Source organism: Strigops habroptila, chromosome 4 (assembly GCF_004027225.2).
Source record: "Strigops habroptila isolate Jane chromosome 4, bStrHab1.2.pri, whole genome shotgun sequence".
Classification (NCBI taxonomy): domain Eukaryota; kingdom Metazoa; phylum Chordata; class Aves; order Psittaciformes; family Psittacidae; genus Strigops; species Strigops habroptila.
The window spans coordinates 83,661,364-83,689,301 of NC_046358.1; the positions used below are offsets into that span (position 1 = coordinate 83,661,364).

Sequence of the window (27,938 nt, forward strand, 5' to 3'; positions counted from 1 at the left end):
TCACCCCCTGCGCCAACGCATGCGTAACGCTGGTGGGCGGGCTCACACAGCGAAGACTCGCGGTGATTGGTTGCGAGGCTTGTCCATCAAGCCTTGTGCCCCGCCCCGCCCCGCCGCGGCGGTGCCTGCCCCGGGGCTCGGCGCGCGCGCACCGGGGACCCGCCACCCGGGACCGGGACCGGGACCGGGATCGGGATCAAGATCAACCACCGGGACCGACCCTTATAACCGGTACCGGGACCTACCCCCCCCGCCCTGCTCCGGTACCGGCCCCCGGCGGGATCCACCGGCCCCGCCCGCCTTTCCCGGTACCGCCACCGTGCTCCACCATGATGAAGTTTCGGTTCCGGCGGCAGGGTGCCGACCCGCACCGGGACCGCATCCGGCACGACCTGTTCGCATTCAGTAAGGTGAGGGCTGCGGCGGGGGGCTGCGGCGCCGTTGGACCCCCGGTAAGGCGGGGTGTGGGGGGGGTACGGACACACGGGGTGCAGGCGGGCAGACCCCGGTGCCGCACGCTCTGGGGCGCCCCCGGCGGGATACCGCCCCCGTGGGAACCGGGGTGCACCCCCGCGGGGGTGAGAGCACCGCAACGGGACCCCCCGATGCAGGGGCGCCGGTGCGAGCCCGCGGTGCAAGCAACGGGGGTACCCCAGGGAGGATGCACCCCCGCGGTGGGTACCGGGACCCCCCCCCCCTCGGTGCATGGCGGGGGATGCCCGTCTCCCCTGGGGTGCAGCGGGCACCTCTGCCACGGGGTGTCCCCCTCTCGCACCCGGAGCGGGGACGGGGGCAGGATGCGACCCCCGTATCCAGCCCCACCGGGGCGGGAGCTCCACCGAGCACCCTGCTTCCCGCACTGCCCCTTCCCTCTGGGTTCTTCCCAGCCTCGCTCATCGGCAGCAGCATTTTGGGGTGTCCTGGAGCATCCCCGGCTGCAACCCCCGTAGGGGGGGTTTGGCCCCTCACCCCGCCCAGGGGTGGGGTATGGGGGGGCTGGACCCCCGTGTCAGCAGGAAGGGATGTGGTGATGATCCCGGGGGCTCCCTTTGCGCCCCAAAGATGTGTCTCCGGGGGGACTTGGGGCATCCAAGGCCCAGAGCTTGGTCCCCCACTGGCTCCAAGGAGGTTTCCTGCTGTGGGGACCCCCCCTGGGGGCATCAAACAACCTGGGGGAGACCCTGCGAGGCCTCGGGTGCTGGTCCCTTCCCTTGGTGGATGGGTTGTGCTTGGGGTGCCCATGGGGGCTCGGTGCACCCCATCCTGGGAGCCCCGTGGTGTTGGGACCACAGTGGTGGCAGCAGCCCCTGGTTGAGCCCAGCCCGTGTCCGTCCATCCTTTGGCATCATCCTGGCATCGGATGTTTGCCTAAAGTCATGGTGGGGACTGTGGAGGGACCCCCGGATCATCCTGGGCTGGGATGTGTTGGGATGTGCCATGATGGGGGCTCACAACCAGCACCCACCACCCCAACACATCCCTGTCCCCCAAACCCACCACAATGGGCGAGGGTCTGGTCGGGACACAAGACTCACCCCATCCAGAGCCCACAGTTTTGGGGGGGGGGGATGATCCCACATCCGCATCCCACCCAAGCAGCCTCCCCGCAGGGTCTGCATCCACCGGGACATGCCGGGGGGGGGCCGGGATCAGCCCCTCTCCGTGCAGCCCAGCGCGGGGGCCGCCGGCTGCCCACCTGCCTCCCATTAGCGGTTGTTTTTCCTCCCGAGCTCCAGCTCTGCCTGGGATTTGCTGTGATTTGGCCGGGAGCGCGGCTTGGCCAGGGCCGGCACAGCCTGCCGGATGCGGCCCCTCTGCCGGCTGGGAGGAAGGGCTTGCGTGTGGGGGGCTGCCAGCGGGTCCCCCCCATGGGGCTGGGGGAGCAGGGAGGGCGCTTTTAGGGCAGCATTGAGGGGCTTTGCTGTTGTTGTCATGGTGGTGTCCGGCCTAAAGCATCCCCGCTCCCGCCGTCATCCTCCAGTGCAGCGTGCATCCCTATGGGATTTGGGGTGACGCTACATGGGGCTGCCACATAGACCCACAAGCATCCACTAACTCGCCCCTCTCAGCCGCACTGGGACCCTCTGGATGGGATAGGGATGTTGCCATGCTCCTAAAGGTGTCCCTATGGAGGGGAATGGGCGCCAGGAGGTGACGGTGGCTGCGCCGGCGGGTGCGAAAAGCCGCCCCGCTGCGCCTCTCGGTCGCCCCAGACAAAGGGAGCAGGTCAGGATCCGGCCAGTCTGGCTCCGGCAGCCTCCCTATCATCCCATCGCGCCGTCGCTGCTCAGCCAAGCTGCCCCCGGGGCTGCTTCCCCCCACCGGTGCCCTCGCCTTAGGGTGTCCCCTATGGCCCCCCATTGCCAGGCGCCTCCCGGCTGGCGTGCCCAGGCATGCCATGGCTGGCCAGGACTTCCTTGGGAAGGTGCCTGTGGGCACACGGCTCCGGCAGGGACATCCCCGGCGCTGGTGGGTCTTGCTTGCCTGGTTCTGCCACCCAGCACCATGGACCCCCAGGGATGTCGTGGTGCGGATGAGCTGGATCCCACTCAGGCCTCCTGGGGCATCCACGCCTCAGGCATGGGGTTAGAGTGGGGGTCCCTTGCCCAATGTGTCGGTGGGTGCAAGCTCGGATCAACCCCAGCCCTTAGCTGGGTCTGGTTTGGGGTGTCAAGTGGAAATTGGGTGAGCAGTGATGTCTGACTCCCCAAGGACCACATTGGTGGCATCTTGACAAGGCAGCATCCTCATGGTCCTCCATTGCGGGGAGTGTGGGATCGGAGCCATAGGGGTGAAAGGAGGGTTTGGGGTGGGTGTCCTGGCTCTGACCTGCCTGTCCCCCCCCCCGGCAGACAGTGGAGCATGGCTTCCCCAGCCAGCCCAGCGCCCTGGCCTATGACCCTGTCCTGCGCGTGATGGCCATCGGCACCAAGGCTGGAGCTGTGAAGCTGTATCCTTTTCCCGCCTGGAGGGCAGGAGGTAAGGACCCCCCAAACCTTCCCCTCCCGCTGGGAGACGTGGCCATGCCAGTGCTGGTTGTCCATCCATCCAGCTGGGCCTGGCAGGGAGGGGGTGACTGTAGGACACCCCCCCCATCCCCAAAACACCGTGGGAACCAAAGGGTCAGCATCCCATGTGGCATCCCAAGCTATGGGGGGTGCATCCCGCTGTCACCCCCCTTATCCCATCGGGCTCCCATCCATTCGTGGGGGCAGCGGGGCCTCTGGCCGGCCCGGCGCCGGGGTGAGGGGCTGCGGCGGGCAGCGAGCCCGGTCCCGAGTCGGGGGCCGGGGCCGGGGTGGGGGGGGACACACGAGGACGCGGGGCCCGGCCGGGCTTTGTTGCCGGCGGCGTGCAGGAGACTTGAGAGCGGCGCTGGCGGGCGGCCAGGCTGGATGCGGCCGCGCTCGGGGGCCCCGCGCCGCTGGAATGCGGGGTGGGAGTGCGGGGGGGGGGGGGCGGCCGCGCCTGCAGCGGGGTCAGGGTGGGGGGGCCCCCATCGCCTTCCGCTGCCCCCAGGCTGGTGGCTGCTGCCTCCCGAGCACAAAGATGGCGTGGGGAAGGGGGGGTTTGTGCTGCCGGTGCCAGCCCGGCCGCGATGTCGCCGGCTGCTCCGCTCGGATGCTTGGCCACGGAGCGATGGATCCAGCCCCCCGCCATGGTGTTAAACATCCCCCCAAGGACCACAAACACGCTGTTGTGGGGGGCTGCGGTGCCCTGAGCATCCTCTGTGGGGTGTTGTTGGGGTGGTACCCGGCTTATGCGGGCAGTGGGTTCTCCCACCGGTGACCACCCGGCCCTGCTCTGGTTGCCACCAAGATCATGGTTTGGGTTGGAAGGGACCTTCAAAGGTCATCTAATCCACCCCCCCTGCAATGAGCAGGGAAGATGCTTCTGGAGGTTCCCGGGGCCAGGAGAGGCAGAAGCCAGAGCTGGCCTGACTGGTGCTACTGGTTAGTGGGGGCACCCATGGGTGCTCCCTGAGCTGGGCTGGGTGGATCCGGCTGCAGACAAGGGGTTTCCACTGCCTAGGGGATCTCCTGGTGCTTGGACACCCATTGTGATGAGCTGGTGCCACCAGTGTTCCCTGGCTACCTGTGGCACCATTTTGGATGGGGAAAGCCCCCACGATGAGTGAGGATGGGTGGCATCCCCCATCCTTACAGCACCCAGAGCCCTCTGTGTGCACTGTTTGGTCTCCCCAAATCCTTTGCTTGGCTTGATGCTGCCAGACAGCTCCTGCCTGTTGGTCCAGGCAGAGCCGCTGGGCTGGTTCCCTGCGCCGGGGGCAATGGGGGGCAGCGAGAAGCGATGCCCCCCCGGTATGTGGCGTGCCAAGATGTAACTATGCAACGCACCGGTGAGACACCGGGACGGGGCAAAGCGCTGTCCGGGTGCGGGGATGCCCGTGGAGCATCAGCACCATGCGGGTCCTGCCCCGGTTCCTGCTGAGCGGCGTCGCCGGCGGAGGAGCCGGGACCAGTCTGGTGAGTGAGGCCGTGCCAGCGCATGCCGATCCCCACCCTGCGCCGGGGCTGCCGGGGCTGCCGGCGCCTCTGCTCAGGAACAAGGGAGTGGTGGAGGGCAGGAGCCGGCCTGGCCCTCGCACACCCACGCCGGCCGCGTGCCGGCCACATCCTGACCCGCGGCGTTCCGGTCGGAGGCGTTCCGGTGGATCCCAACCAAGGATGGTTTGGATGCCGGAGAGGGACAATGCATCAGGGACTGGAGCGATAGGACAAGGGGTGATGGGTTTAAGCTTAAACAGGGGAGATTTAGGTGAGCTCTTAGGCAGTTCTTCCCTGTGAGGGTGCTGAGGTGCTGGCACAGGGTGCCCAGAGAAGCTGTGGCTGCCCCATCCCTGGCAGTGTTCAAGGCCAGGTTGGACACAGGGGCTTGGAGCAACCTGCTCTAGTGGAAGGTGTCCCTGCCTGTGGCAGGGGGTTGCAACTGGATGAGCTTTAAGGTCCCTTCAACCCAAACCAGTCTGGGATCCTGTGGTGGTACCGAGGCTGGCTCCAGCATCAGGGATGCTCTGCCCTGGCTCTCTGCAGGGGCATGGGGCTAAACTGCTGATAGAGCAGTGACACGGGGTAATTTGAGGGGGTCTGTGGGTTCACTTGGGGCGGGGGGGGGGCTCTACCCTCGTTGTTCCTTTAACGGCCCCCCCAGATACGGCGCGCCAGGCGTGGAGCTGACGGGCTTGCACAAGGAGACGGCCACTGTCACCCAGCTGCACTTCCTCCCTGGCCAGGTAGGGGTGTGTGTGTGTCTGGGGGTCCCACTGGCAGCTCCCCTTGTCCCCCAACCCACCGCACTGTCATTATCACCCCTGCAGGGCTGGCTCCTGTCCCTGCTGGATGACAACACGCTGCACCTCTGGGAGGTGTGCCAGAAGGATGGATGCTCCCACCTGGAAGAGACCCGCAGCTTCGGCCTCCCGGGACGCCCAGGGTCCGACAGCACTAAGTACTTGCTTGTGGGGGGGGTCTCCAGCCGCTCCCCCATGGGGCTGCGGCTGGGAGCGATCCTGCTGCCGGCTGGGAACGGCGCGTGGGAGCTCCCAAGGTCCCGTCGGTGGTGCTGGTTTATCTGCCGGGATGCTCCTCCAATTCCAAGTGGGATGCTGTAGTGGGATAACACAGCCCTGAGCTTTTGATAGGTGCTGGCAGGGCACAGGGGTGATAATGGCTCTGATTGCTGTTAGCGCTGAGGTTCTCCCTGTCCTCCTGGGCTGGTGGGGATGCAGCGCTGGGGAAGGGGGGGTTTGGGGTCTCTCTGTTGCTCCCCCGTCACAGGGCTGACACAACCCTCCCATTCATCTCTGTAGCTGCTCTCCTGGCATCACACGGGTGACAGTGGTCCTGCCAATGTCCTCCTGTGCAGTGGCCTGCCTGGGCACTGAGGGTGGTGCGGTGTATTTCCTCGCCCTGCCCACCCTGGTGCTGCTGGAGGACAAAACCCTCTTCCCGGATGAGATCCTGCAGAGGTGAGCCCTGCAAACCCTGCACCCCCTTCCCCATCACTCCCAGCACCCCCTGACCCCCATCGTGTCTCTTCCATGCAGTGTCCCCGATGAATATCGCTGTGGGAAGGCGCTGGGGCCGGTGGAGTCCATCCAGGAGCATCCACGTGACAGCAGCCGGCTCCTCATCGGGTACAGCCGGGGGCTGGTGGTCCTTTGGGAGCAGAGCACACGTGTTGTACAGCACCTCTTCCTTGGCAACCAGGTACTGGGGCTGGCAGGGGGTTAGGGGGGGACATGGCATTGTGTGTGTGTCCCCATCTGGGTGCTGAGCATCCTCTGTGTGCCCCTGCAGCAGTTGGAGAGCCTGGCCTGGGAGCAGAGCGGGAAGAGCATCGTCAGCTCCCACAGTGATGGGGGCTACATGGTGTGGGCCGTGAGTGGTGCTGGACAGAAGACTCAACAGCCTGTCATGTCCACCATCCCCTACGGTATGGGCTAAAGCGGGGAATGAGGGGGGTTTGGGGGCTGATGGCCCTGTCCTGGTGTCGGTGCTGCAGCTCAGGGTTGGGATCTTTGTCTGCTGGAGGGCAGGAGGCTCTGCAGAGGTATCTGGACAGGCTGGATCCATGGGCTGTGGCCAATGGTATGAGGTTCAACAAGGCAAAGTGCTGGGTGCTGCACATGGGTCACAACAACCCCAGGCAATGCTCCAGGCTTGAGGAAGAGTGGCTGGAAAGCTGCTCATGGAAAAGGACCTGGGGATATTGGTTAATAACAGCTGAATATGAGCAGTGTGTGCCCAGGCAGCCAAGAAGCCACCAGCATCCTGGCCTGTATCAGCACCAGTGTGGCAGCAGGGCCAGGGCAGTGACTGTCCCCCTGTGCTGGGCACTGGTGAGGCTGCACCTTGAATCCTGTGTCAGTTCTGGGCCCCTCACTGCAAGAGAGACATTGAGGTGCTGGAGCGGGGCCAGAGAAGGGCACCGGAGCTGGTGCAGGGCCTGGAGCACAAGTGTGATGAGGAACGGCCGAGGGACCTGGGGGGGTTTAGTCTGGAGAAGAGAAGGCTCAGGGGGGACCTTATCGCTCTCTCCAGCTGCCTGACAGGAGGATGGAGCCAGGAGGGGGCTGGTCTCTGCTCCCAAGGAACAAGGGATGGGACAAGAGCAAACGGCCTCAAGCTGCACCAGGGCAGGTTTACATGGGGATGAGGAACAATTCCTTCCCCAAAGGGTGCTCAGGCATTGGAACCAGGGCAGTGCTGGAGTCACCGTCCCTGCAAGTGTTCACACACCGTGTAAACGAGATCCTCAGTGACATGAGTTAGTGGTGGCCTTGGCAGTGCTGGGGAACAGTTGGACTTGATCATCTTAAAGATCTTTTCCAACCTTATTGATTCTATGATTCATTTCAGGTCCATTCCCTTGCAAAGCCATCAGCAAAATCCTCTGGCGGACCTGCGAGTCGGGGTACGTCCGTGTGGCACGGGCTGGTGGTGGGCATTGGGGATGCAGGTAGGATGTCCTGCAGGGTCTGATGGAGGCTGCTTCATCCCACCCAGGAACCCCTTCATCATCTTCAGCGGGGGGATGCCACGGGCCAGCTATGGTGATCGGCACTGTGTCAGCGTGCTGCAGGGCCAGACCCTGGCCACGCTCGACTTCACCTCCCGTGTCATCGACTTCTTCACCGTGCAGAGCCCCGAGGTGGCCGAGGGAGGTATGTCCTGATGGGGTGACCTTGAGGAGCGGCTGACAAGGGGGTGTCTCCATTAGCAGCAGCCATCTATCCCATCCCCAGGCTTTGAGAACCCCCGTGCCCTCGTGGTGCTGGTGGAGGAAGAGCTGGTGGCCATCGACCTCCAGACTCCAGGCTGGCCGACCATCCCTGCTCCGTACCTGGCGCCGCTCCACTCCTCTGCCATCACCTGCTCCTGCCACGTCTCCAATGTGCCCCTCAAGCTTTGGGAGAGGATCATCAGTGCTGGAGAGCAGCAGAGCCCCCGGCTCTCCTCTGCCGTGAGTGATGGGGATGGTGGGATGCCCAAGCCCCCCCAGGATGGGCTGATGGGTTCAATCCCTCCCTCCATCTCTCCCTCCAGGCTTGGCCTATTGATGGGGGGAAGAACCTGGCGCAGGAGCCCACGCAGAGAGGGCTTCTCCTCACTGGGTGAGTGGCCCAGCAATGGGGAGGGGGGCTTGGGAAACCCAGTATGAGCTGCTAGAGGAGGCGAGGGGGGGACACACACATCCTCACCCTGTTCCTACAGTGAGGGAATGGGATAGGATGTGGTGGTCCAGCCACTGTTGGGCTGCCCCATCTCATTCAGCTGCCCCATCGCTCGTGGATGGCTGGGCAGGAGTGTATTACCCTCTGTCCCCTCTTGTCCCCTCCCCATCTGCCAGCACACAGGCAGCCCTTGTTAGCAGGCAGATGTCAGCACCCTGCGCTAACAGGGGTGTCTCCATGCCCCCCCCGTTCCAGGCACGAGGACGGCACGGTGCGGTTCTGGGACGCCTCGGGGGTCTCCCTGAAGCCCCTCTACAAGCTGGGCACTGCCGGCATCTTCCAGACCGACTGCGAGCACAACGACAGCCTCAACCAGGCGGGCGAGGAGGAGTGGCCACCGTTCCGCAAGGTGAGGTCCCCACCGTGGGGACCCCAGCACCCTCCTCTGCCTCCCCCAGCACCGCAGTGATGGGGTCACAAGCCCATAGACAGGCACAGAGGATGGAGCCATCCCGGCATCGCACCGGGGACGTGTCCCCTCATCTCAGGGCACAGCTGCTGTGTGACACCCCGTGGGGACAACAAGGGACGCTTGTTCCACGTGCCCTGCCTTGTGGGTCTGCCCCAGTGCGGGGGGAGAGCCGGGGGACACGTGGGGACAGACATGTCCCAGGCATCATGCCCAGAGCTGCCCGTGTGCCACAGCCGGTACCCAGCAGCTGGTGGGGGGGACATTAGGGTGCACCGGGGGGGCTGCCCCATGGCTGTATGAAGGTGCCCGGCCCCACATTCCCCCCCTTTCCTCCTATAGGTGGGCTGCTTTGATCCCTACAGTGACGACCCACGCCTGGGTGTGCAGAAGATCGCTCTGTGCAAGTACACAGCCAAGATGGTGGTGGCCGGGACAGCAGGGCAGGTAGGGCAGAGCGGGGTCTGCCAGGTACATCTTGATCCCCCCACAACATTGTGGGGGGCCACAAACCTTGCAGACCCCCATGAAGGGCTCTTACACATGGGGTTTAGCCCCTGGCTTGCAGCAGGATGGCTGTTGTGGGGTGGGGGGGGTTCATCATGTGTCCCCTGCAGGTGCTGGTGATGGAGCTGAGTGATGAGAAGTCGGAGCACGCGGTGAGCGTGGCCACCGTGGACCTGCTGCAGGACCGAGAGGGCTTCACTTGGAAGGGCCACGACCGGCTGGCGCCGAGGAACGGGCCCCTGCCCTTCGCCCCGGGGTTCCAGCCCAGCGTGCTGGTGCAGTGCGTGCCCCCCGCCGCCGTCACCGCCGTCACCCTCCACTCCGAGTGGAACCTCGTGGCCTTCGGCACCAGCCACGGCTTCGGGCTCTTTGACTATTACCGGCGCAACCCCGTCCTGGCCAGGTATAGGAGGGGTGAATCTTGGTGCTGGGGACCCCCTTAGAGTGATGTGTTGGGGTCTGGGTGCTGAGCAGCGTCGGTGCCCGCAGGTGTACGCTGCACCCCAACGACTCCTTGGCCATGGAGGGGCCCCTGTCCCGCGTGAAGTCCCTCAAGAAGTCCCTGCGGCAGTCGTTCCGCCGCATCCGCAAGAGCCGGGTGTCGGGCAAGAAGAGGCTCAACGCCAGCAGCCCCTCCAGCAAGGTGGGTGCAGAGTGGGGACCACCACAGCTGCTCCTCATCCCCATAGGGCAGGGGCTGACTCCAGTGTCCCCCTCCCCAGGTCCAAGAGGCCAACGCTCAACTGGCGGAGCAGGCAGGGCCCCCCGAGGTGGAGATGACGCCGGTGCAGCGGCGGATCGAGCCTCGCTCTGCGGACGACTCGCTCTCAGGGGTGGTGCGGTGCCTTTACTTCGCTGACACCTTCCTCCGAGACGGTGAGACCCCCATTCCTTGGAAACCACCCCCCCCCGGAGCTGGGTCTGGCTGTGGGGAATGGGCTCTGATGCTGTTCCCATCCCCAGCTGCCCACCACGGCCCCACGATGTGGGCAGGGACCAACTCGGGCTCGGTGTTCGCCTATGCCCTGGAGGTGCCGTCGCAGGAGAAGTTCTCGGAGCGGGCAGTGGAGGCGGTGCTGGGGAAGGAGATCCAGCTCATGCACCGCGCGCCGGTGGTGGCCATCGCGGTGCTGGATGGGAGGGGGAACCCCCTGCCCGAGCCCTACGAGGTCTCACGGGACCTGGCCAAGGCTCCCGACATGCAGGGCAGTCACTCCATGCTCATCTCGTCCGAGGAGCAGTTCAAGGTGAGTGTGGAACACACCACTCACAGCATGTCCCGTGTCCTGTCTGCGTGTCCCCATCGCTCCGGGTGCAGGGATGGGGATGGAGGTGACCAGCCAGATCCTGGGGCATCCCTATGCCTGTCTCCAGGGTGGCGGCTTCAAGGGGGTGGTGGTACCCTTTGCTAAGGGCTTCCACAGTGGGAGGCTGCTCAGGTACCCCCCAAAGCCCCACAGGTTCTTGTTCCCCCGTATATCTGTCTCCTCTCACCCGTCCAGGTCTTCACGCTGCCCAAAGTGAGCGCCAAGACCAAGTTCAAGCTGACAGCACACGAAGGGTGCCGGGTGCGGAAGGTGGCCCTGGTGAGCCTGGCGAGCGCCAGCTCCGAGGAGCGGCTGGAGAACTGCTTGGCCTGTCTCACCAACCTGGGCGACATCCACATCTTCACCGTGCCCAGCCTGCGGCCGCAGGTCCACTACGGCTGCATCCGCAAGGAGGACATCAGCGGCATCGCCTCCTGCGTCTTCACCAAGCACGGGCAGGGTGAGGGCACCAGCGTTGCACTGGGGTGATGTCCGTTGTAGGTGGGACATCATCTCCTGCTGCACCCCATAGGGGTGTTCCTGAGGCTCTTTGGTGTCTCCTTCTCCAGGTTTCTACCTAATTTCACCATCTGAGTTCGAGCGCTTCTCGCTGAGCGCCAGGAACGTGACGGAGCCGCTGTGCCGGCTGGAGGTCGCCCGGCTCCAGGACACCTCCTGCCTCAGGTGGGATGTATCCCAGGGGCAGGGGGGCTTTGCTATGGCAGCATCCCTGTACCCTCATCCCATAGCACCAGCTCCTGCAATAACTTCTCTCTGTGTTTCCTTCCAGCAACAGCTCGATGGCGACGCCGAAGCTGCCGCAAGCCAACGGTACCCACGTCCCGCGCAGCCCCGAGGGACGACCCTCCCCTACCGACAGTGACCGTGAGTGATGACATTGTCCCCACCATCCACAGCACATCCTCACCATGTCTCTGCCTTGCACACCATGTCCCCACCACGTCCCTGCCACATACACATTCCCTGCTCCAGGGCTGGCCCCATGTCCTGGCTGCCCCCAAGCCTCCCATCCCCATGTCACCCCAGGGTCCCCCGAGGAGCACCCATCCGCCTTCTCGCCCAGCTCCATCGACTCCCCCAACAGCAGCATGGAGAACCCGCTGGACACCACCGGGGACATCACCGTGGAGGAAGTGAAGGATTTCCTGGCGTGAGTATGATGGGAACGGTGTAACCAGCGCCCATGGTGCTGTCACCAGCACCGGGGGGTCCGCGGTGGTGTCCACAGCTGCTTCTCACCCTGTTCTGCCCCAGGTCCTCAGAAGAAGTGGAGAGGAACCTGAGGAACGCCAGCGAGGACGAAGCCCGGCCCACGGGGATCCTCATCAAGTGAGGTGTGTGAGGGGCTGGTGGTCCCTGGGGTGGGTGACCATGGTGGGAACCCATGGCTGCAAACCCATGGGCACCGTGGGCTTCAGAGCTGGGACCCCCATGCATCACCGCGGGGCTGTGGTACCTAAAGGGGGGAGCAGGGGAGGGCAGCATCTCCCGGGGGATGCATCCCCCTTCTCAAGGGCTGTATCCCCCACAGGCACCACCAGCCTCCCTGACCCATCTCAGTGCTCGGATTCCCGGGATGCGCGACTCGACTGGACCCCCCGAGCCCCCTCCCCATGTAACGTAGACTCGTCTCTTCTCTAACATCCGCCGGCTCCGGCCCGTTCCCCCCGGTCCCCCCTGCCCGGCCCCGGTCCCCTCCAGCCCCGAGCGGGCTCCGTGGTGCACAAGACTCTTCCCGGGGAAGATAACGTTCCTTTTTATACACGCTTCAAGTGTCCACGGCTCCAGAGCCCCCTTCCCGGGGGATGCTGCTGCTTCCCCGGCTTCACGGGGAGGGCTGGGGCTTGTGGACACCCCCCTTATCTCCTGGTTTTGGTCCATTGCGAAAGTGGGGGGCCGGGAGCCGCCGGGCAGGGCCCCCCCATCCCCTGGTCTGTGTTTACATGCCCGGCTCCCTGCAGTTTACAGCCCCATCCCCAGCCTGCCGCAGGCTCCATGTGCCACCCCGGGACTGTCTCATTCCCAGGGGATCCCAGTGTGGACCCCATTGCTCCAAGGTGGGCACTGGGAGGCTTAAGCAGCCTGGGGGGGGGGGGTCACAGGTGGCCTTTTTCTCTTAGTGGCTTCTCCAAGGGCTATTCTCCGGGTTGGGCTCGGTGCCTGCTGCTCCTTTGACACTAATTCCTGCCACGGGTGGGTTTGGGATGGGGTCGCGCTGCGGGAACACACCAGCTCCTGGTCCATGCTGGTGCTGGGAGGGGGGGTACGGATGGAATATGGGGGTCCCCCAGCCCCTTTCTGCCCCAACACGGGGGTCTCACTGTGCCAAATCCTCCCTGGGCTGCCCAGCCTGGCCTCATCCTCCCAGGGGGCTGCGGTGATGCTGGCTCTGGTCCATAGTGACTGTCCCTGTGTGGCTCCAGGGCTCAGCCTGGTACTTCCCCTCTCCTTTAGGGGATGTGGGGCCGTTTTGGACCCCCCAACCCCAGGCTCTCTTGCGGTACGTGTGTGGCTGGGGGGGGGCCGGGAAGGCTCCGTTGGGGCTGTAGCGTCCTTGGTAGAACCCCCCCACCTCATCCTTTTTGTTTTGGTTTTTTTTTTTTGGTAAGATGAATTTAGCATTGTTTAGTTATTAAAAATACTGGTTTTTAATATTGAAAATAAAGCATTTAATATCAACTGCCCAGGCTGCAGGTGTGCAGGGGGCTGTGGTGGTGGGTTTAGAGCTGGGGGGGGTGAGGACCCCACTTGGGAGTGAGATGGGCACAGCCTTGGGGTGAGAAGTGCAGCATTTATTGACGTGACACCAAAGGGCTGTCCCCCTGCCAGTGAACAGCCCCCCCCAGTGCTAAAGCAAAGCATCCTCCCACCCAAACCTGGGTAACATCCTCGGCACTGGTTCGGGGCAGCAGCATCCCCAGGCAGGGCGTAACATGGACCCCCACTGCCCCATATATCCCTTAGGAAGGGGCTGAGCTGGGACCTGTGCTGGGAGAAGGGGGCACAGAAGTGCTCCTTAGGCGGGGGGCTTGCGGAAGACGCTCCAGGCATGGAAGCAGCGGGTGAAGGGCCAGGGCTCGTTGCCTTTCCGCACCAGCCGGAGCTTGCGGGGATGCGCAGGGTCCTTGGAGCGCATGTGCTGGATGTAGACCTGGAGCAGAGCACAGCCATGGGGGTCCCCAGCTCTTGCCCACCTCTGGGGCTGGATCAGGGTCCCGTAGGATGGAGATGCCCAAATCCTCACCCAGCAGGAGCAAGCCTTACCTGGCACGCTTTGAGGCTCAGCTTGATCTCCACCTGGCTGGTCTGGGTGCCCACCCACATGTAGACCTGTGGGAAGGAATCATGGAATGGTTTGGGTTGGAATGGGCCGTAAGGCTCATCCCAACCCCCTGCCACGGGCAGGGACACCTTCCACTAGAGCAGGTTGCTCCAAGCCCCTGTGTCCAACCTGGCCTTGAACACTGCCAGGGATGGGGCAGCCACAGCTTCTCTGGGCACCCTGTGCCAGCGCCTCAGCACCCTCACAGGGAAGAGCTTCTGCCTCAGAGCTCATCTCAATCTCCCCTCTGGCAGGTTAAAGCCATTCCCCTTGGCCTGTCCCTACAGGCCCTTGTCCAAAGCCCCTCTCCAGGTTTCTTGTAGCCCTCCTTTAGGTATTAGAAGGCTGTTATAAGGACACGGAGCCAGGATCAGCTGATGGAGCCACTGGCAGCTCCAGACCCAAACAGCCCCACGTCTCACCTCCCGCCCGTTGTCCAGCAGCATGATGTCGTCATCAGCGAGGTCATCCTGGCAGAAATCCGAGCACTTCTCTGACACGGAGAAATAACCCTTCTCGTTGGAGCACCTGCGGGGAGAGCAGGATGGGACCGCATCAAAGACATGTGTTTGTAAGGACTCTGCTCATGCAGAAACAAAAGATGTGATGGAGCAGCTCTGATTCAGCCAATTGATGCCCAGGGATGGACATAGTTGGAAGAGGGCTTTGCCTGTCACAGGGAGCCATGCCCTGGGGTAGCTGAGCCCCTGGCAGTCCTTCCTGCACCAGGACCCACCTGAAGAGCCGGGAGTGCTTCATATAATCAGCATCTTCATCATAAGGCTTCTGGCTCCCGATGCCTACCCAGAAGAAGTTTTCAGGCTCTTCTCCCTCATTGATCACCTGCAAGGACAGGGACAGGGCTGAGCATCACTGTCCCCTGCCCCAATGGCTGTTGCCACCCAGGTAAGCCGGCACCAAGCCCCCTGTGCTCCCCCCACTCACCTGCTTGCTGTAGGAGTCATCAAACATGTGGTTCATGATGTCCTCGGCCAGCTTAGCCTCATCAGGGTCAGCTGCCCGTCCCACCCAGGTATAGACAATGCCCTGGTTGTCCGTGCTCTCAAAGGGCACCTGGAGGAGTGCAGAAAGTCAGGGATACCCAAACAAGGAGGAGAGCAAGCAACCGAGCATCCCCAAGGATGCTCATCCATGGGCAGTACCTTGAGGATGAAGCAGAACTCCGAGTTGAGCAGCCCAGCATCTGTGTTGATCTGGATGCACCTAGAAAAGGAACCCATGGGGTATGGTAAGCGAGAGATGAGGCTGTTGTGCCCACTGGCATGTAGCCAGCACCCATGGGTGCTCCATCACGGAGCAGCCCCCCGGGAGGGCTGACCTGGTGCAGAGGGCCCCGCCGTTGGTGCGGATGTGGTAGAGGCTGGGCTGGGGCGGGCTGGCCCTGTCCTTCCGCTTGCCCCGGTGGATGACGAACCTCCTCTTGAAGTGCGAGAGGAACTTGGGGTTCTCCTGCTGCTGGGTCATGCGCACGACCTGCCCAAGGGGTGGGTGTCAGCAGGGACATGGGAACCCCAAAACACAGCCCTAAACCCCAGCGGCATCCCTCTGCCAGCCCCCATCTCTGCTGCTACCCCCTTAGCCAGGGGGCAGAGAGGGGATGGGGGGGAATAAAACAAAGCTGTGGGACCCCTGTGTCACCCCCCAATAGCACACAGCAGGGTCACCTCCAGCTTGCCAGGGAAGAGGCTCTCAAACTTCTTCTGCAGACTGAAGGTGAAGGTGAGCCAGCCCATGTTGGAGGCCTCCCGGCCCTGCCAGAAGTAGACAATGCACTGGAAGTCTTCCTCAGGCTGCTTCTCCTCCTCCTCTTCCTCACCGTCCTCCTCCCCTTTGCCTTCTCCCTTCTTCTTCTTCTCCTCCTCCTCCTCGTACTCTACTGGTACCCAGTACCTGAGGGCAGGAACAAGGGGTGATGTGAGGGATCACATCCCCCTTGAGGCTGGGGGTCTGGGCAGGGAGATGGGGGTCTGAGCAGGGAGATGGGGGTCTGGGCAGGGAGATGGGGGTCCAGCAGCCCCATAGAGGGGACAAGCCGGGTGTCACCTGCAGAGGAAGACGTAGCAGTCGTGGGTATGGAAGTGGCCAAACTCCTCCTCAGGCAGGCGAGCGAACTTCTTACCCTCCAGCACGAAGCCCTCCATTCCATCCAGGTCCTCATTCCACTCCTCCATCAGCTGCTCTGCCTGTACCCATGTGCTCCATCAGCCATCCGGCCCCTCCAAAAGCATGCAGCACAATGGGGGGACACAGGGGATGGTCCCCAGCCCTACCTCGCTCAGGGGCATGGGTGGCTGTCGGGGCAGGAAGAGCGCCGTGAGGTCAGCCTTCATCTGGTCCTTCTTCTCAGCATCCTTACGGACCTTGCCAGCGAGACCACCCTCCTGCAGCACTGACTCCGCGTTGCGGGTGTAATCCACGCGCAGGACATCATCCCAGTTCTTGAACTTGGACTTGAACACCTAAACAGAGGAGGTAACGCACCCACAGCACCCTCCTGGCACCCAGCACCCCATCCGAGTCACTGCTGCCCTACCTGGCACTCGGTGCCCTCCAGGTTCCTGGTGACCATGGCGTGCTTGGGCCGGTGCAGCATGCCGCACAGCTCCTGGCTCAGCTTCAGTGCTGCTGCCCGCACCAGCCGTGGTGACTTCCTCCCGATCCAGATGAAGACGTCGGACCAGCAGTCCAGGATGTACACGCTTTTGGTGTCCAGCAGGCTCTGGAGCTGAGGGCACCGAAGGAAATAAGGGGTAATGCATCCATGGGATTCCCTGGCTGGAAAACACCCTGCTTGATCCCCAAAACCCAGCCAGGAAGAGCAGAGCATCCCCACGCGGGCGCTGCTGGCTGAACCTGCCTCTCCCAGGGCACTGCTGGAGGCAGAGAGGGCATGAAACCAGCCTCACTGGTCAGACTGGGAGAACCCATCCTACCAGGCGCATCTCCGGCATCAGATCAGCCTTCAGCCTCTTCTTGTGCTCCACTGAGAGCTTGTAGTTGATCTGGGGCAGCTCCAGGTAGCCCAAGCCCAGGCCAACCTATGGAGAGGGATAGGGTGAAGGTGCCTGCAGGGTTCTGGGGGCACCAACAGCCCTATGGACAGCAGCTCTTCACCTTGTACAGCTTGGGCTTGTGGGGCTGGAAGTCATCGGGGACACAGGGCCGGATCTCCTCAGGCTGCCCCCCAAGTGCTTCCCAGAAGTCGGGGGTCTCCTGGCCCTGTGTGAGCAGCGTGATCTCCGCCTTGCCCTTCCGCTCGTTCTTGTTGATCTTCTCAGCAAAGAGCCTATGGAAGGACAAGGTGAGATGGGAAGTGGGGGGCTCCCGCATCCCCAGCCCCATAACCAGCCCTACCTGGCCTTGGTGGTGCTGCTCAGCGTGGCCTGGGCCCCGCGCCACACGAAGAGGTCGAGGCCGTGGTCCAGGAGGAAGACGAACCTGATGGATGCAGAGGTGAGAGGACAATTGGGAGAGAGGGGGGTCCATCAGCATCCTCCCACCCTGTGGGCCCTTGTGGAGCAGGGTTTGGCCCCATATCCTTGTAGGAAGGTGCTGGAATGGCCAATTTTCACCCCAGAGCTGCAGCTGTGATGTTCTGGGTGTTATCCCAGCACCCTCTCCCTCCACAGGGACCCAGTCCCCTGCTCACCGGGGGTCCAGAGATGTCCCTTTCAGTGCCACCGGCTCCAGCTTGACATTCTTTTTCCCATAGACACGGTACAGCCTGGAGGAGGAACACCCACGGTGGGATGTGGGGCACTGCTTGCCCCACACATCCCCCCCAGCCCCTGGCCCCAGTGGTACCTGGTGATGTACTGAGTGTCCTCAACAGTGAAGAACCCGCTGGCCGTGCCACCCTCAATGTAGGAGATGTCGTTGTCAAAGACCTGGGGACAGGGAAGGGGTGAGGATGGGAGATGCAGTAGTAGGGGATATGGGGGATTTGGGGGTCAGCTTTACCTGGAGGAACTCATCACTCTCATCCCCCATCTCCTCCCGGATGCTGCGGCACTCGGCCCCCAGGTAGTTGCGGAGGTTGACAGCATGGATGGCAGAACAAGCCTTCTTATCCAGCGTGGCCTCCTGCCCAATCCAATAGTAGATCTCCCAGTTGAGTGAGCCGTTCTCATCCAGGAACGTCTGAGGAGAGACAGGGTGTGAGATGGGTCAGGGTGCGAGATGGGACAGCCAGGTTGGGAACATGAGGGACCCTCGGTCCTTCCCAGGTACCTTGAGTACGATGTAGCAGTCAGCCTCATAGAACTTCCCATGGAAAGCCTCATCCACCAGCGTGGGCACGAAGTTCTCGATCTGCCACACGCAGAGGCCGGGCAGCTGCCCCACATCCTCACTGAAGAACTCTGAGTAGTCCAATTGTGGCTTCTCCAAGCCCTGGTCCCAGCGGCGCGTCTTCAGGTCGGGCGCCTTCGCCTCCCCAGTCTCCTGTAGGGATGGGGACAGGTCACTAAACTGGAGGCAACCGGGTCCCTGCTGCTTGGGGTCCCTTTCCTACCCCAAACCCTACCTCTATCTTCTTGTTCTTCTCCTGGGCCACATCCGACATCCCCTTCAGCACCTGCTTTGCCTGGTCATCCTGTGCAGAGTCCTTGCGCCGCCGGAGCCGCATCTTGCGGGCCAGGGGGTCCTTGGTGCCGCTCCCTGGGGACAAGGGGACAGGGTGAGAGGCAGTTGGGACACCCATTTCCTTGTGTGGGGCACGCTGTGGGGCACAGCTCCTTTCCCAGCCCTCCCCAAGGCGCTGCTTGAGGCAGGGTCTGTTCCCCGTGTCCCTGCACACGGACCTGCTGCAGCGGCTGCGACGGTGGCTGGGGAGGCTCCGGCCAAGCGGAGCTGGTTCTGGAGGGAGAAGTCGATGTTGTACCACTCCGAGGTCTGGTCCAGCGGCTTCGGGGGCATCACCAGGTTGGGGTTCTCGCGCACATCCAGGATCTGTCAAAGCGGGGACAGGAGAGCTCACTGCTCTGAAGATCAGAGCCCATTCTTTGGGCGTTGGGGTGTCCCTGCCCATGGCAGGGGGTTGGAACTGGATGATCTTAAGGTCCTTTCCAACCCAAACCATTCTATGGGTTCATAGGGTGAGACACCCTGGGCTTCAGTGAGGTGAGGGGATGGGGAGGCAGCCCCAAATCCATCATCTGCCTGGGCTGAACCATGTGCCACACTGCATGCATTGGCCCCAAGACCCCCTGTCCTCACCTCATCCCATCCCACCCTAAAGCCCTGGAATGCCAGGGGCACACTGGGGCTGTGATGGACCCAGCTTGAGGTGGAGGAGTGCTGGGCCCTCACCTCCACGTCCGTCAGGAAGTGGATGGCCTCTGGCAGCGTCACCAGGCGGTTCTTGTTCAGCACCAGCTTCCTCAGCTTGGAGCATCTATGGGACATAGAGATGATGGAGAAGGACCAGGCCAGGGTGACACCGTGTCACCACACAGCCCCTGTGTCCCCTCTTGGGGACAGGGCAGGGCTGTCCCCTACCTGCACAGGCTCTCAGGGATGAGCTCCAGGTTGTTGTTGGCCGCCATGAACTCCTCAAGGTTGACCAGCTTCCCGATGCCCGAGGGGATCCCATCGAAGTCCAGCTTGTTGGAGTTCAGGTACATCTTCTTCAGCTTGGTCAGCTTACAGATGGCCGACTGGGAAAGGACAAGACGGTGGGATAAGGGAGAACCAATGGTTCTCGATGGGCAGGGATGCCATGTGCAGGCAGGGACATACAGGCAAGGAGGTGAGCTGGTTACGGGACAGGTTGAGGGTCTCCAGTTGGGTCCATTGGTCAATGCAGAGGGACAGCTCCATGATCTGGTTGCTGCTGAGGTTGAGGCGCCGCAGGCTGCCCAGCGTGTAGAGGCACTCGGGGACACGGCTGAGGTCATTGCAGGACAGGTCCACATCTGATGGAAAACAATGGGGTGACACCATGGACCCATGGAGAAGGAGGCTCTATGGGGCTGGGTGTCCTGGTCCTACCTGCCAGGTTGACCAAGCCCTCGAGGCTGGTGGGCAGGTTGCTCTGCGTGCGCTGCGTGTTCCTAAGGTGGAGGGTCTGCAGGGCTGTCATCACCGGGAGCTGCCTGTGGACCACGGAGGCAGAAACAGCGTCAGGGCTGGAGCAGACACCCGGTATGGCGGGATCCAGCCTGGAAAACCGGGACGTACCGGAGCTGCGCGTGCAGGAGCGGGTTGTTGTTGAGGATGAGAGTCTGGAGGTGCACCAGGCGTCTCATCTGCGGAGGGAGGCTCTCCAGCTTGTTGTCGCTCAGGTCGAGGTAGAGCAGGTCCGTCAGGTTGATGAAGAGCTGGTTGGGGATGGTCTCGATGCTGGGGGGAGACGAGGGTCTTTAGGGCTGCCTGGGACCTGTATTAGGTCTCCCTTGAAGAGGGGCAGAGAGCAGGACATGGAGTGATGGATGGAGGTGGCCATGGCCTGGACTCTACCTGTTGTGGCCAAGGTTGAGGACCAGCATGTTCTTGGCATTCTCCAGCTCCCGGGGACACTCTGTGAGCTGGTTGTAGCTCAGGTCCTGGAGCAACGGGAGAGCAAAGCAGGAATCACCCTCTGCCCACATCCAGCAACCACCACCTGAGGACCAAGGGGCATCTTCAGGGGCATCTCCTGCCTATGGCCACACTGAGCCTTGCCCTGTGGATCGGTGCCCAGCTGCAGGAGCTGGATGAGCACACAGGGAACCCAAGCCACAGCATCAGGCATTGCCATAGGGTTACCCTATGCCATAGGGGTATCAGGACTGGTGATAAAAGGACACAGGAGCTCTTGTGGAGAATCTAGTTGTGATTTGGGCACCCAAAAGTCAGAAGGAGCCTGATATACCCCTTGCACCTTTACCCCAGATGTTCCTCAAGGAGCATGAGGGAGCACCAAGGTGCATGAATGGGACCCAGGAGTCCGAGGTGGCTCCTGCATTATCCGAGGAGACTCTGCACCTACCAGCACCGAGAGATCATCCAGCTGGAAGATATCATCAGGGACTCCCGAGTTCTTCAGGCTGTTTGCACGAGCCACGATCGCCTTGAGAGGGGAACAAGAGGCATCACTGCAGCCACCAGCCTGTTCTATGCGTGCTGAACCCCCCTGGGGTGGCCAGGCACGACCCTCCTGTGTCCCCAGAGCCAGGGGATGGCCAAGAGGTGCCTGGGGACACCCTAATGCCGGTGAGATGAATGAGGGGGACACTTACCCGGAGGCAGGGCAGGCCGGAGAGTTCCCCATGGAGCGTGGTGAGGCTGTTGTGGCTCACGGAGAGGTGTTCCTGCAGGGAAGCACCAGTGAGCAGAGAGAGGAACCAGGTCCCCAACACCAATGTGGGGGCTCCTTGATCCCAGGAGAGCTGGGGGGCTTGGGAAGCATGGGACAAGGCTGCTGGGATGCTCCCAGTCTCAAACTGGTTGGCACCAACACTGCCTCTGCACACCCAGTTCATTGGGGCAGACCTGGCTGAGACACGCCAGCACGGCTCCAGGGTTTGGGGTGCTGTCACAAATCAGCTCAGTGGCACCTGAAACGGTGACAAGGACCTTTGGCAGCGTTTAAAGTGTTGTGTTTGCCTAACACTGATTTAACGATGCCCATAACGTGTTGCAGGACACCCCAAAGCAAAGCTCAGCCACTGACTCCACCAAGGACCGCCCAAAAAGCAAAGCCAGGCAGCTGCCAGCTACTGCTCTTTATGTTTTCTAGCAAAAGAAGAGGGAAAACAAGCCTCAAAACCTTAATTTTCCCCCTAGTAAACCTTCACCCTTCCCTTCTATTAAAGGGTACAGGATCTAAGCATGGGTTTTCTTCTGGTTTTCTAGGAAAACAAGGTGAAACCAAGTCCAAGCCTACTCCTAACAGCTCCTGCGTCCGATTTCAACCACACATCATTGCTCAGCCCTATTATTAGACACCAGAGCATCCGCCAATGAGCCACGAGGCTGGCAGGAACCAGGCTCCCGGCTCCGCTGTGCAAGGCCCCGTCTGACCCCATGGAGCCCCATTCCCAGCTGGAAACGTGCCGCTCACCAGCTTCTGGAGGGCAGCAAGCTCCTCGGGCAGGTAGCAGAGCCCGGTGCGGTTCAGCTTTAGCCAGCGCAGGCTCGTCATCGCCTTCACATGTTCTGGGAAGTAGCCACCCTGCGAGGAAGAGGAGGATGAGGATGGGAAAAGTACCTCCTCCATGGGGTGAGGATCCAGGGAGCTCAGTCTGACTGACCCTGTGTGGTTGGGAGTAGTCTGGGATTGCTCATTCCTATGGGATTGGGAGCTGGAGGGTGGGATTTCCCAGTCCTGAGGGACTGGGAACTGGGGGGTGTGATCACCCAGTCCTATGGGATCTGTTCCCAGTTCTATGAGATTGGAAATTGGGATCACTCAGTCCTGTGGGATTAGGAGCTGGGACTGCCTGGTCCTATAGGACTGGGAGCTGGAGGGTGGGATCACTCAATCCTATGGGATTGGGAAGTGGGGAGCAAGATCACACAGTCCTATGGGATTGGGAACTGGGGAGCCAGGATCACCCAGTTCTATGGAATTGGCACCTGGGGAGCTGTGATTGCTCAATCGTATGGGACTGGGAGCTGGGGAACTGGGACCACCTAGTCCTATGGGATTAGGAGCTGGGATCACCTAGTCCTATAGGATGGGGAGCTGCGGGGTGGGATCACTCAATCCTATGGGATTAGGAACTGGAGCGCTGGGACCGCCTAATCCTATGGGATTGGGAGCTGGGGCTCCCCAGAGAACCAGGGCTGGGGGGGGCTGACCTGAGCCGGCGGGGCCGGCCATGACAGAGCCCTGCGCTCCCGGGGCTCGCTCGGGGCCTGGGTCCGGGCTGTCCCCCCGCTCCCCCCCGTTCCCCCCGTACCTTGAAGTCGTTGCCGCTGAGGTCGACGCCGCGCACGAAGGGCAGGACGCCGGTGGCCGCCATGGCTGCGCTGGCGGCGGAAGGGCGGAGGGACCCCGCGGCGCCCCCTCCCTCCGCTAAACCCCGCCCCCGGCGGTGACGTTCCGCGCGGTAGGGGGTGGAGCCAGCTTCTGCTTCCGAGCGCGATTGGGCGGAGCCGGGGACGCGCCGAGCTCCTATTGGCTGAGGCCGCACCGAGGGGGGCTCCTAGGGCGCGCCGGCACGCGCGGGGCGCGGGTAGTGTTCGGTGAGTGCGGGCAGGGCCGGGGTTGGGGTCGGAGGGGGGGCCCGGTGAGACCCGGTCCTGCCCTTGGGCCCGTCGGGGCTCCGGGGGGACCGGTCACCCTGCCCTCGGGGGCCTCCGTCCCGTCCTTCCCGGGGGCTTCCCGCTGCGGTACCCGTTCTTCGAGCGCCGCCGGTTGCCCCCGAAGCGGCTGCGGCGGGGTCGGGCGAGGAGCGTGCGGCCCTTCCCCCGTGGCCGCTCCCCGGGGTGACCCTTGCTCCTCTGCCGCACCCAGGCCTCCCGGCAGCGGGAGCCTTTGCCCCGGAGGTGGAGGTGAGCAGCGGGAAGGGCTCCGTGGGGCCGGTAGAATCCTCTCCCCGTTCACTAGGTTCCTCTACCGTGCCCCACCGGGAGGCAGCTCCCCAGTGGGGTGACCCCCCAACTGCTTCTCTTTCCCCCTCCATAGGGCCGCCATGGGTGACTTCATGCGCCAGCGGAGTAAGCGGCAGGAGGACAACGGGCTGGGCAGCGTCCTCGATGTGCTGTTGGCCAATGCCCGGCTGGTGCTGGGTGTCACCGGGGCGGCCGTGCTTGCCATCGCCACACTGGCCGTCAAGAGGGTAAGGCTGGCATGGGTACCATTGGGGCTCGGAGGGTGGGGAGGAGAGCTGCTTTGCTCCCCGGCCATAAAGCCCCTTGGCTGGCCACCTGAGTATGGCAGAAATGCTGCTGGTGCCATGGGAATGGAGCTGCCTGCTCCCATCCTGCGGGGACAGGGACACCCTGTGTTCCTGGAACAGTGTGCGTTTGGGATATAGTATTCCATTCAGAGAGGCGCCTTGGGCCTAATTCACCTTTGGAAACCTGATTGTTTTCCAGGAAGCAAACCTGCACCTTTGTTGTTCCCTAAACCGTGTATTTTTGCTGGTAGCAGCCCGACATGGGGCTGCGTCTCCCCGTGCATGTACTAAAAGGGCTGTTGTCCCCCTTAATTCAGGGTGTAACAGCAGGGAAGTGATACAAAGCCAGTAACTCATTCGTGTGTGTTTTCCTTCCCTCCAGCTCATAGACCGAGCCACCAGCCCTCGCGATGAAGGCGATCCCAAAGCTGAGCAGAAGACCCTGGAGGAGAGCTGGCAGGACTTGACCTTGATCAAAACAGCACCAAAACCCACCAAGAAGCAGAGAAGGGAAGACCTCAGCGAGCCCCTGCTCTCTCCAGCCCGGCCACCAGCACCAGGTGAGGCTCATGGGGTGCGTGTGTCTCCCACCATGGTCAGGAGGATCACCTTGATGTGCTCCAGGCTGGCTGTGCCCGTGGTATGGAAGCTCCATGTTATTTTTAGCTGGATGTCCGGAAAGCCAACCCGGCTGAGCCGGCCCTGCTGGGAGGATCCTAAGTCACAGCCCCATTTTAGGCAATGCCTGTGGTAACAGCATCTCCGATAACATCCCAGCGTGGTGGGGGCTGCCGGGGCTTTGTTTCCGCTGGAGCTGGGCTGATTTCTGGGTCAGCTCTGCCTAAAGGAAGGTGCGATCAGGAGCTGCTGCAGACAAAGGCTGCCTTGTCCTGCAGCCTGCAAAGCGCTGTTCCAAGTGGGAAAGCAGATTCCAGACCGGAGCGGGATTGTTTGGAGGATAAGGGCAGGCTGGATCAGCGTGAGCGGTCCTTAGTGGGGCTGAGACTCGTAGGGATACTGGCAGTAAGACCCTTGCCTGCTCTATCTATCTCCACCTGGGTGTGAGGCTGGGAACTGTTGGGTTTTGGGGTTAGTTTGGGCTCTGCCTCAGCTGAGAAGTGCTGTTAACATCAGAGGACTCGGTGGTGGCATCTTGGCCAGTTCAGCCTCATGTCCAGAGAGGTGGGATGAGAGCTGGGTACTCAGTTCATGCCTCCCCCTTGCCTGTGGCAGAAGCTGCTGGTTGCAGATGATCCACGCAGGGCTGTCGCTTCTCCCTCCCCTCTGCCCCATCCCCTTCTCACAGAGCCCCAGGTCTGCTCTGCCCCTCCGGAGCCTCCTCAGGTCGAATCCATCCCTCCGCGCTGCCTCACGCTGCAGGAGAAGCTCCTCTCGCACTACAGCAGCCGCCTGGCTGTCCCCGAGGTGGAAGCATCCCTCGCCCCGCAGCTGGCCAGGAGCATCTGCACCCAGCTCCAGAGGTTCCTGCGGAGCAAGTGCCCGGAGCTGCCCTTTGGAAACCTCTTCCTCAGTGGTGCCCTGCTCGATGGCCTCGAGGCTCTGGCAGCCGACCACATCCACCTCATGCTGCCCGTGGTCCTTGACACCACGCTCTGGAGCCTCATCCCTGGAGAGGACACCGTGGTGAGGAACCCTCAGTACTGGATGATCAAGAGGACTGATCTGGAGTATTTCCCTCGTGGATGTAGCCCCTGGGACAGGTTCATTGTAGGCCGGTACCTCTCCTCCAACGTGCTCAATGAGACCCTCCACAAGCTGCTGGTGGCCTCCATCAACTGGCCTGCTATAGGCAGCCTGATGGGGAGCATCATCCACCCAGTTGTGGCCTCCCAGGAGCTGAAGCTGGAAGTCAAACATGACCAGGTCGAGCTGAGCATCACCCTCTTCCCAGTGGTGGAAATGGAGGGCAAGGTTCTTCTGGCTGCTCCTCCTGAAGGATTGGTGGAAAACCTCTGGCTTGAGAGCTTTTACAGGGCAGAGGTGTCGAAGGTGAAGGAGCTGGATGCTGGTGACGCCGGGGCTCGGCAGCACTGTCTCCGCATCCTCAATGGCATCTGCAAGAGCCATCCCACCCTGCACAAACTGTGTGGCAGCCCCTTGACCCACGTCATCCTTCACCTCAGTGCCACCAGTTCAGACTGGGCAGAAGAAAGCCTTGCTGAGAGGTTCCAGGAGGTGCTGGAGGAGCTGGTAGGCTACCTGGAGCAGGGGGTCCTGCCTTCCTATTTCAATCACAAAATCGACCTCTTCTGCGAGCTGTTGGAAGAGGAGATCGACGAGATGGGCTTCATGCTCTACAGAGCCATATGTGAGCCGGAGCTGCTGCTGAAGGAGAAATGACTTGGTGTGTTGGGAGCTCCCAAATGTAGGGTGTTCCTCACCCACATGCTGCTCCCATGAGGGGGTGGTGATGCTTCTAGTTGACTAGTCAGTAAGAGGCAAAGTTCTTGCACTTTATGAGGAAACAAAGCATTTTCTATCTGAATAAAAGGTGCCTGAGCAGAGGTGGGGGTTGGAGTAAGGAGCCTCTTATGGAGGCTCTGCTGAACCTGGGTGAGTGCAGCCCATACCTCGAGTACCTACTGGTAAGTCCTGTCTCCTGGGCACTGGGAGCCAACGTGCAGCATGTTTGGTCTCTGGTTCCCTGTGTCCTTTGCCTGTTACAGCGCTCAGGCTCCCCCTGTGCTCCAAGACAAGCTGGAGCTGAAGGGGAGCAGTTCCTTGCTGCTGCTGTGTCCTGCAGACCCAAAGATGCAGTGTGCTGGGTGGGTTGTTTCACCAGCACCCAGCTTAGTCTTACTGTGCCATGCTTTTTGGGTCTGTAGGGTACCACCAACACAAAGTAAGCGCTCAGCCATCACCTGGGTGGTTGTCTGGGCACTTGAAGGTACAGCCATAGCAAAGGGGGCTTCTTTGGAAACCCTTTGAGCTGCCAAAAGGGGCAAGCTCAGCCCTACCTCTTTGTTCTGCCAGTGTTGGCTCTGCCCTGAGGATGAGACGTGCTTCCAGCACAGTGTTGGGGCTTCATGGCCCTTGTCCCTTTGCTGGAAGAGGTGGTGGCAGGAAGGAAGCTGCTGATCCCCTGGTGAGGCTGCAGCAGGGCTCTGTGTCCCCTCCCCAGCGGGTGGGCTGCTGCCAGTGTCCATCTGCAGGTACTTGCTGCTCTGCAACAAACCACAGCAATGAATGTCCCCTTCTAGTCTGTCCAGTGACCTTTTCACTCATGTATTGCTGCTGTCTGGAGGTCCTGTTCCCTTGGAGCCCCACGGTATGGGGCAGGAAAGGACAGGAATGATGCTCTGAGCAGAGAGCTTGCAAGAACTGAAGTGATTTATGCTTTTTTTATTAAGGAGGTGTGTTTTGTTTGGGTGTTGTGTTCTGTTTTCTTCCTTTGAGTGGCTGCGATAGTGGGCTTTGGTTCTGGCTGTAGTCCCAGAGTGAAGGAATATATTCTTATATTTAATGGGAAAAGCTGTTTTTGCACACTGGTGGAGATGGAGAAATCCTGTGGGCTTCAGTATGAGCAGCTCTTGTGGTTTAGTTTTCTTTACAGCTATATTTATGGGGGGAAAATAAACCAGCTTTCCCTCCTAGTCTGGAAATGATTTCAGTTTATTCCTCCAAACCACTTCCCAGGTATTAGTGATGAAAATAAACCTTCCCTGTGTATACTGGTTCTCTTGTGTCAGCTTCGTTCTGTCTCCTTTCCCATTCCAAGGGCTGAGGTGATCCCTGGCTATGGCGACAGGAGAGTATCCCTCACTGCATGGAGAGCTTGGTGCTGCTCAGACCCCATCCTGAAAGGCCTTTCTCCTCTTCCAACCCCCTATGTACCCCCGGCTGCATTATGTGAGCCCTCTGGACATGGAGCTTGTGCCATTTATCCAGCTCACCTGAGTGCTGACCAGGGTTACACCAGTAAAGCCATTAAGGCCAATGCCACCAGCAACAACCCGCTGCCTGGGTGCTGCACCAAAGCTTTCTGCTGCCATCAGAGGCTTCTGCCGTGCTCTCACCAGCGCAGTGATTGCATTACAAAGCCTCCTAATCCTGGTATTTTACCTGGCAGGTCTGTATTTTTAGGCTACAGCTGTTAATTGTGGGAGTGAGTGGGACAGGGAAACACAACCTAAGTTCTCCTCATCTTACTCCATAGATTTTTAAGCACAATAGTGATGGACTACTGCAGAGATAAAGGCTCTCTTCTCATTTATGCAGACCTTAATGTGAACGTGTGCTGCTGTGG

General features: G+C 61.7%; 3 protein-coding genes across 5 annotated transcripts; 2 read left to right on the forward strand and 1 right to left on the reverse strand.

Annotated features, from left to right (window-relative positions):
- Window positions 1–101: 101 nt before the first annotated feature.
- LLGL1 (LLGL scribble cell polarity complex component 1) lies at window positions 102–13,307 on the forward strand. Its single transcript, XM_030482499.1, has 23 exons — window positions 102–410; window positions 2,853–2,950; window positions 5,173–5,254; window positions 5,339–5,454; window positions 5,831–5,989; window positions 6,068–6,230; window positions 6,321–6,456; window positions 7,383–7,437; window positions 7,530–7,687; window positions 7,769–7,986; window positions 8,070–8,137; window positions 8,453–8,606; window positions 9,009–9,113; window positions 9,284–9,576; window positions 9,663–9,816; window positions 9,896–10,049; window positions 10,137–10,420; window positions 10,676–10,940; window positions 11,050–11,164; window positions 11,271–11,365; window positions 11,528–11,651; window positions 11,756–11,835; window positions 12,033–13,307. The coding sequence occupies exons 1-22, from the start codon at window positions 330–332 to the stop codon at window positions 11,832–11,834; spliced, it is 3,156 nt and encodes a 1,051-aa protein (XP_030338359.1). The 5' UTR covers window positions 102–329; the 3' UTR covers window position 11,835; window positions 12,033–13,307.
- Window positions 13,156–22,840, reverse strand: FLII (FLII actin remodeling protein). Its single transcript, XM_030482498.1, has 30 exons — window positions 22,730–22,840; window positions 21,889–21,999; window positions 21,065–21,136; window positions 20,815–20,895; window positions 20,304–20,389; window positions 20,025–20,186; window positions 19,836–19,939; window positions 19,584–19,759; window positions 19,344–19,501; window positions 19,155–19,239; window positions 18,647–18,794; window positions 18,370–18,503; window positions 18,075–18,287; window positions 17,805–17,984; window positions 17,649–17,731; window positions 17,494–17,568; window positions 17,199–17,282; window positions 16,959–17,130; window positions 16,778–16,882; window positions 16,378–16,569; window positions 16,115–16,303; window positions 15,888–16,027; window positions 15,509–15,734; window positions 15,163–15,317; window positions 14,987–15,047; window positions 14,769–14,897; window positions 14,560–14,666; window positions 14,246–14,351; window positions 13,766–13,831; window positions 13,156–13,652 (listed from the first exon to the last, which is right to left on the reverse strand). The coding sequence occupies exons 1-30, from the start codon at window positions 22,790–22,792 to the stop codon at window positions 13,518–13,520; spliced, it is 3,798 nt and encodes a 1,265-aa protein (XP_030338358.1). The 5' UTR covers window positions 22,793–22,840; the 3' UTR covers window positions 13,156–13,517.
- On the forward strand, window positions 21,949–27,366 carry MIEF2 (mitochondrial elongation factor 2). 3 transcript variants are annotated; one of them, XM_030482502.1, is made up of 4 exons: window positions 21,949–22,047; window positions 23,458–23,611; window positions 24,054–24,231; window positions 24,978–27,366. In XM_030482502.1, the coding sequence occupies exons 1-4, from the start codon at window positions 22,043–22,045 to the stop codon at window positions 26,030–26,032; spliced, it is 1,392 nt and encodes a 463-aa protein (XP_030338362.1). In that variant the 5' UTR covers window positions 21,949–22,042; the 3' UTR covers window positions 26,033–27,366. The 3 variants fall into 3 exon arrangements, with proteins under 3 accessions (XP_030338362.1, XP_030338364.1, XP_030338363.1); XM_030482504.1 differs by lacking the exon at window positions 21,949–22,047 and adding an exon at window positions 22,955–23,015; XM_030482503.1 differs by lacking the exon at window positions 21,949–22,047 and adding an exon at window positions 22,967–23,324.
- Window positions 27,367–27,938: the final 572 nt, after the last annotated feature.